Below are 8,558 nucleotides of genomic sequence, written 5' to 3' on the forward strand. Positions count from 1 at the left end.
AATGAAATTTAGATATTAAATACATATGTTACATGCAAATTGAAAAGTGAAAAATTAAAAAAAAAATAAAATCAAACTGAATTATATATTTTTATTAGCTTTTATATATATTCTAAATTTTTATAAAATAAAATAATTATTTTATATCTATAACTATTTAAATATATTAAAATTTCATATTAAAAATAATATATAAAAATAAAAAATAAAATTTAAAAATCGATGAATCAAATCGAATCAACTGATAAAATTTAGTTTAAATCAGATCATATGAAAAATCAATTTGAATTTAAATCAAATTTTAAAAATTTATAATATTATATATTATCGAAAATAATTGGACTAAATTTGATCAATCTAATCCAAATCATTATCATTTTTAGTGAGATACCTATCAATTAAAATTTAAAAATTTTAATTTAAAAGATTTGGATTTCAATTTTCATTGTAATGTAATTTTTTTATTATCAAATTGAGATCTTCTATTAATAAAATATTAAATTTTAATTTTAATAATTTTAATATACAAAATTATATTATAAGATTATTTCTCATTTCGTAATTCAAAATTATACGTATAAAAAAGAAATATCATGAACTTTTTCAAGCTTTGCATGTTATCAAACACGATTACATGCCATGAATCGAGTCAACATAAGGAGGAATAAATTTTTAGTTGAAGTACATAAAAAGAAGAATGGAGAGTGTCCATAGAATGTCAACAAGAGACCCGAAGATCAGCAATTAAGTATTTATTTATTTTTGTCTTTATTTATTAATTCCCAGTAATTGAGTTAGGGTTAGGTATTCGTTGGCCAAACAAATTCTCTTTCGAAATTATAAAAATATTAAAGAGAATCATCCGTCTAATTTTTGAATAATTAACAAAACTAATTGATGGAATAAAAGAAATGATAAAATAAAAAAAAGAAGAAAATAAAATAACGTTTCACTTGTCGAGTCTGTTGATATGTAGTCAGCTTGTTAAGATTCTTGAAGTCATCACTCTGATTATGATGCCTATATTATTCTGACAATATCAACTCTTCTCAGGGCTTACCTCACTCTCTTCGCTTATTTTCGAATATATATTTACATTTTTTTTTCATACTTTTATTCTTAGAAAAAAAATTAATGCCATTAAACAAAAATAAAAGAAAGTAATGAAACCAAAGTTACATGTATATCAGTAAATTTGTTATATTTTAATGGTCAGGTTTAAAAAAAATTTGATTACACGTCAACAAAATTTAGATATAATAATCTAACTAATTATGTCATCATTTATAAATATAAAATATAAGATCAAATTAAATATGTATAATTTTCTTTTCACACTCTCTCTTTTTTTTTCGTATATTTGTTGATTTAGCATAAAAATACAAAAAAAATTTTTTATGACAGATCATATATGTTCTCTGTCTCAGCTTGCATCGAATCTTGTAATCATCTCACTAGAAATTACACCTACAAAAATAAAGGAAATAACTGAAATATTGTATCAATATCTTTTTACTAGAAATTTTTACTAGAAAAAAGATATGTAGCTATCAATCAAACATATAATTTTAGTAAAAAACCATTTTTTTATGGAAAAGGTTAAAATTTATAATTTCCAACATAAAAAAAAGTACATACGGTAAAGGTAATACTGAACTAGAAACGAAGCCCTAATTCATGTGCCGTCAAATTCAGAAAATCAAGAGAAGAGTTTTTCCCTACATATTAACCCTATAAAGCTAGATTGCCAAGACACCTATCTCGACATCTGGTATGTTTTTTTAGACAAGTTTTGCACTTCCAAATTGTTGACTTGCTGCTTGAGCTGATGACTTTATGTTGGGGTTCGAAGAGCTAATGTTGATCCCATGTCGTTCACTCAGCGAAAACCCTCCACCAATGTTTCTGACCATTCCTCCAACACCTAGAAAATCCAAGGTTAATTTATCAGTCCCGCCTATGCTCGCCGCAAGATTTTGATGCAACTTAGCCTCGTTAACGTTGCAAAAGTTGGCATTATTGCTCTGCTGTTCAAGTGTTATCCCTGTTCCACTAAACCCTCCGAAGTTGCTATCTTGTCCGTTGCCGGCGCCCCCGAAAATGGAAGAGTTTCCATTTGCAAGAGAGTTCATTAGTCCTTGAATATTGCTATCATTCTCCATCTCTGATCTTAGCGTTTCACCTCCACCACCACCGCCAAAATTACTGCCGAAGTTAGCTGATAAAACAGGCCTATGGGTTTTATTCCCACTTGATGACGAACTCCCCAATCCCCTTAGTAAAGACGAAGTATTGTTGTTTGTAGTTGAACCCATTTGAGCAGCTTTCTGAAGCAATGCAGTGGCTGACATATGTGGAGAAATGTTCTGAAGTTGCATTGAAGTGCTATAAAGAGAGGAGAGTCCCGAACCAACCTGATCAGCCATGTTAGAAGTGAACATTTCTGTCCTTTGATCACCAACACTACCCCCACCACCATTACCACTGTTAAACTGATTACTGCTTAAAAATCCAGAATTTTGTAAGTTGGAGGATGCACTGGCATTTTCACTGGTACTTATGCTGCTTGCAGCACTGTTATTGGAAAAGAAGCCTAAATTGAAAGGATTGGTGGATGTGGGGGGATTGTTAGTATTGCCTTGAAGGTCAGGAAGTTGCATAAGCCCATGTAATGGTTTGTTTAGATATTGTCCGTGGCCATGGTGAGGTTGATGGTCTTGATTAAAACCTTGGTTTGCGGCATCAGGCATGAAGAATGCGGATGTTGGCATGTTTTGTAATGAAGAAGGATTTGATGGAGGGATGAGGTGCTCAAACTTTGCTGCTCCATTGCTTCCCAACCGTAACATATTACTCGAAGGTTGATTCTGGTCTTGCAATGAGGGATTTTGGGATAGTCCTAAACTCATATGATTACTTCCAAATAGATGATAACTACCTATTGTGCTTAAGTTGGTGGGGTGTCTAGCACTCTCTTGAGTCAGTGCATCGCAAAAGGCCCGGTGAGTGATAAAACTATCACGTCTGCAGCAAAGATATGATGAAAGGAAAATTGTTAGTCAACTTTGATTAACAAGGCCCAAAGTCAAAGGCGATGAAGATCTAGCCATTTTTGTCAAGAAATAAAAGTAGTATGGAAACTAAATTTGAACGTTATTTGCTTAGCGTATTAATACTGCTTGTAGTCTACTATACGCTTGATGCATGGGGAAGGGGGACCATTAAATTGAAGATCACGCGTGACCTTTAGCACAAATTTCCAACTTTCTTTTTTCTTTTTTGTTTTTTCAATTGAAAAAAGGGTTTGCAGAAACAAGAAATCTCAAGAAAAATAAATAATTCGTTGATAGAAAACTTCATCTCATTGAAGCAATGGTACTTGCTGAACAAGTAAAATAAAATGAAGGGAAGATTTTATGAAGAAAGGAGAAGAGAGTAGAGGTGGAAACAAGTAATTTCAGTTTCCTAAGAAAAGTAAAAGAGGGGAAAGAAATGATAAATCAATTCAAAGTTCAATTACCATTTTGAGGAGAAGATGTTTAATAAATGAAGTGGGGAATCATTTCCCGGTTGATGAAAATCCAGAAATCCCAGAGAAGCCTATTAATTTCTGGGACTGTCTACAATAAACGGGAAAAAAAAAAATCCCTGAACATTAATCTATCATTCATGTAAGGAATATTTGTCCGTAACCAAGAAAAGCTACAATGTTTCACCAATGAGACTTTCAAAATGACTGGTGACAACACACTTTCTTGATCTCCAGATATATAATTGCTGCACTAATGAATCAAGAATTGTCCTCGAACAGCTCAGCAATGGGGAGAGAGAGAGAGAGAGAGAGATAAGAGCCCCACAGGCCAAAACCCTAACGTTGTTTTATGATAGAAAAGAGTTAGCAGCAAAGGGCAAACGGAGAAGAAAACAAAGGCGGAAACTGACATGAGAACAAAGCCGGTAACAATATCTTTCCTGACAACGAATAAATTTACAACACGTGAATAGGGAAAAGATGAAAGGCGGTGTTATCGAGGGATAAAGAAGGATAAGAATTTGTTTTGCATTTTTATTTCGATTTTTCTCTCTCTATCATTCAGTGTTTGGAGTAGTAATTTTTACTTTGTTTTTTGGTTGCCTTGAATCCTCATCAGCCATGGCCGTTTCGCAGATTATTATTCACGTGCAACCAGTGGTTTAAGAGTTTAAAAGAGAAGAAGGAGAAGAAGAAAAAGGTAATCCAAAAAGGTTAAACAAAAGAACAGGCTTTTTCTCTTCCCAAGTCTCAGTACCCGAATCTTTCCCAAACACCCTTTTTTTTTTCCTCATGATACCTTGGTTTGTCAACTTTTATTACGTTAAAAAAAAGGTAAAAAAAATTCTATGTTAATGATTAATTACCTTGAGAAAAGAGTGCCACAGTCACATCTGTACTCTCGAGTGCCACAGGTCTTTGAATGAGCTTTCCAATCAGATTGCACCGCATACCTCTTAGAACACTTCTCACACTTCCATTTCTTTTCACCATGTTTTCTTGAGTAATGCTTTTTGATGCCAGTAAGGTCACCAAGTGCCCTAGACGGGTCATGGTGGACGCATGTGGGCTCGGGGCAGAGATAAACCTTCCTTTTCACTTCTTTTGTAGTCTTCTGTTTTAGCTTCCAAGGCAGGTTGTGTCCTCTTTTATGGAGCTGTAAGTTTTGCTCCCTTTGGAATCCTTTGTTGCATACCTCACAAATGAACCTGTTTGTTGCCATTAGAGTCTTGGGAGATAGTGCTATCACTTCCGCTTCTGGATCTGCTTTGAGAAATGCCAAACAACAATTATTGAAAAAAATGAGGGAGAGGTAAAACAAAAGATGCCCAAGACTCAATTTGTGGAGAGAAAGAAGAATCGTTTCAAAACTTAAAAAAAAAAAAAAAAAAAAAAAAAAAAAAAAAAAAAAACAACGTCCAGAATAATTTAGCACCAAAAATTACGAATTTTCAGTTTAGGGTTCATTGGTAATCTTTGTTTTATGAATAAAAAAAAGAATGAACAAGAACAAAAACCTCTTTCCTTATTGACTTTATTCATAGGATGCATGTGCTAAAAGCCTTTAAAAAAAAGGGTAGATGCATGTAAAGAGATACTTGCTTGGTGTTCCAGGCTGATTTCTCTTTTTCTTCTGAGTTGCAGTGGTTGGAGCAGTTGAAGAAGTGGGTGTGGTGGTGGATGATTGTTGTTGTACCATTTGGTTTTGGATTTCTTCCCTGGTTCCAAAGAATGGTGTGGACGATGAGGCGGCGGCCATCTTCAAAGATTATACAGCTGTTAATTGTTGCTTGCTTGTTGTCTCCTCTTGTTTCTTGGGGCTAGGCTAGCTGCTTCTTCTACAACACCACCAAACCTAGAATTCAGAAATCACCCAAATTACCATAATCGGCACAAAATTACAGCTTTTCTTCCGATTCTTTACCGAAAGAAAACCAAAATAAAGGGTTGCTGCCATAGGGAAGGGATGTTTTAGTTCCCCTCCGAAAATCTTTGCAGATACAATCCACTAAGAAACAAGAGAAAGAAAAAAAACCTAGAGATATAAATCCACAAAATACCAAGAGGAAAGTATATTAGACGACAACTACAATTCGGAGGTGAAGAGCAAGAAAACAATCAAAACTCCTCTCCTCTTTCTCAGCAAATTGTTGTTTTTTGATTTATAAAAATAAGGCTTACCCTTGAACTTAGTCATCATTTCATGTCATATATGCATAAACAAATACATACACGTCTATCCCACACGCATACCCATCTCTCTCTCTCTTTGGTGTATACCGTATAGCATTTCAGTATTGCTCAATAGTTTCTGTTGTAGTAGAAGAATACAAATTTGCCTTTTTTTTTTTAATTTTAGAGATTATTGTTAAAAAAAAAATGAGGAAATCGGAAGGGATGTTGTTGTCACTGTTCAGGCAGCGAAAATGTGTGTCGTTATGCGGGCGATGCTTTGGGGGCCACCAACCTGTAGGCCTTACCATCTGCCTGTCTCTCCTTCTCTTATTTCGTATCTTCTAACCAAGCATCAAGACAAGCCTCCCTGTCGTCATTCCATCGCTACTCTTACGTTGCTCTTTCAACATCGTTTATATATAAATATATATATATATATATATAATTTTTTTTTTGTCACCTTCCGTAAATTTTCAATACAATTTTTGGACGGTGACATGCATATATCGTAGACGGAACTGATCTAGAATTTTTTATTAACGGGGATAAATATTTTAAATTAATTTAATTTTTTTTATTAAAATATAAATTAATATTAAAAAATTATAAATAAAATCAAGATATATAACATATTTTTCGTACATAAAAATAATGTTTATATAGTTAAAATTAATTGCACGATTCTTAACAAATATAGTCTAAACATTATTTAAATAAATCAACTTTCAATATAAAAACCATCTTTTCCTCTTCTGTCATTTGGCTTGGAATATCTAGTGCAAGTGTTGCAAGGAGTGGGGCATCTCATGGGCTATTCCTGGTTCGTTCAATAGTCTTTTTGATTTGTAGACTTACCTCTCTGTTAAAAAACAATATTAGATTATTTGGGATACATTGTTCTATACTGTTGTTTGGTCAATCTAGTTAACTCGAAACGAAAAAGTCTTCAAGCAGAAAATCAATTCATTTGACAACATCTTCAGTCTGATTTGTATTAGACTGGCTTGGTGGATGAGTGCTAAATTTCCAGATTTAAATTTCCTGCCATCAAGTTGTGTATTTAGCTTCCAAAGTATATCCATTCCCTTCCATAAAAAAGAATGCAGGAAGAACATCGAATGGTCTCCACCCCCTGAAGGAGTTTGAAAAATCAATGTAGACAGATCAACTATAGGCAAGCCTGGTCTTGCAGGAATAGGAGGTGTGTTATCCGCGATTGGAAGGGGAAAGTATTGCTAAGTTTTCCACAAATGTTGGAGTCAAGGAATCGAACCTAGCAGAGTTTTTGGCGATAGTTGAAGCCCTTACTATTGTGGCTAATGCCAATCTGGATCCCTTGCTTGATATCATAATCGAAAGCAACTCCAAAATTGTTATAGCCTGGCTCAACAAAGTAAATGAATGCCCTTGGAAGTATAATGATTTATTGAATAGGTTGTACAATCTCTTCGTTAGGGTTAAGAACATCACTTTGGTATATGTTTTTAGAGAAGTTAATTATTTTACGGACTCTCTTACTAAAATGGGAGTGCATAAATCTTGTAATTTTGTAGCTTGACTGTAATAACCTTTTTTATTTGAATAATATCTTTATTTTAATTTATAAAAAAAAAAGATATAATATGTAAAAGAATAATATAAAAATTAACATGTCTAATTTTATTATTTACTTTTAATACGTCTAATTTTATCATTTATTTCAAATAAACAAATATATTTTATTTCGTATTCATTATTATTTAAAGAATAAAAATGTCTCTTTTCGTACATACAATGAAAAAAAATGAAGATTTAAATCTAAATAATTTTTTTTAATTACTTCACATTTTTTATATTACTTTTTTTGTGTTAAAGAAGTGGTTAAAAACATTTAAGTAGTACAAGTTTAGGTTTCATTATCCTTATAAGATCACCTCGTATCAATCTAAATAAATTATTAAGAGAAATTTAAATTTAATAATTCCAAACTTTTTAAAAGTAATTTACTTTTATTTTACAAACTTATATATATAAATATATATTAGAACGAAATCGTTTAGCACCCAAAGATCAATGCTCAATTACTAGATAAACAATAAAATATTTTTTTGTATGAGCCTTAATTTAGTAAGGGTAAATTTGATAAAACTATTTTTAGTGGAGACAATATTTTAAATTTTCAAAACTTTTGAGTTTTTTTTTTTGTAATAAACCTAAAAAAAATTTAGAAATTCAATAAGCTGCATCACTTTTATATCTTATTTTTGTATTGTATTCATATTATATCACTATATTGTATGTAGACACCATTTTATTATTATTATTTATTTATTTTTCTTTATTTTATTTTATTTTTCTCTTTTCCTTTTCTGGCAACGGCTCTAACAGCCACCTGCAACTGTGCTATTAGCAACCTTGACAGCCACCGACAGTTGTTTTGACAATCGATGGCCTCCTTAATCCTAGGCCACCAAAATCTCAAAATTTTTAAGATTTTGATCTTTCTTTTGTTCTATAAATAAAGCAAAGAAGCCAGTAAAAAAGGGGGAAGAAGGAGGAAAGCCTGCAAAAAAAAAGTTTTCAGAATAAAAAAAAATTCTTTATACCAAGAAAAAATCAAAACGAAAAACACACAGTCCTCCCCGTAGGGAGGAACCATCAACACCAAGCCCCTACAACAAAAAATCAAAAAGTCAGTTTTGGTTTATAAAAAAAAAAAAAGAGAGAGAAGGGATACCGAAATTTTAAGCCTCGATCTATGTCAATTGGGGCTGTTTCTGACGAAAAGAACATCGGATCTGAAAAGAGGGCATTGAGGAGAGCCTTTTGGAGCATTTTGGCATTTTTCGATCACCTACAGTGACCGTCTACT

At 32.4% G+C, this 8,558-nt stretch overlaps 1 protein-coding gene across 2 annotated transcripts; it reads right to left on the bottom strand.

Annotated features, from left to right (window-relative positions):
* Window positions 1–1,566: 1,566 nt before the first annotated feature.
* LOC111283102 (protein indeterminate-domain 4, chloroplastic-like) lies at window positions 1,567–5,935 on the bottom strand. Of its 2 annotated transcripts, none has more exons than XM_022871512.2 (4): window positions 5,714–5,935; window positions 5,135–5,387; window positions 4,399–4,795; window positions 1,567–3,024 (listed from the first exon to the last, which is right to left on the bottom strand). In XM_022871512.2, the coding sequence occupies exons 2-4, from the start codon at window positions 5,289–5,291 to the stop codon at window positions 1,782–1,784; spliced, it is 1,797 nt and encodes a 598-aa protein (XP_022727247.2). In that variant the 5' UTR covers window positions 5,292–5,387; window positions 5,714–5,935; the 3' UTR covers window positions 1,567–1,781. The 2 variants fall into 2 exon arrangements, with proteins under 2 accessions (XP_022727247.2, XP_089616731.1); XM_089760605.1 differs by having other exon boundaries at window positions 5,131–5,387; window positions 5,714–5,884.
* Window positions 5,936–8,558: the final 2,623 nt, after the last annotated feature.

Source organism: Durio zibethinus, chromosome 5, assembly GCF_047325235.1.
Source record: "Durio zibethinus cultivar Kanyao isolate XHJ-2024 chromosome 5, ASM4732523v1, whole genome shotgun sequence".
In the NCBI taxonomy this organism is placed as follows: domain Eukaryota; kingdom Viridiplantae; phylum Streptophyta; class Magnoliopsida; order Malvales; family Malvaceae; genus Durio; species Durio zibethinus.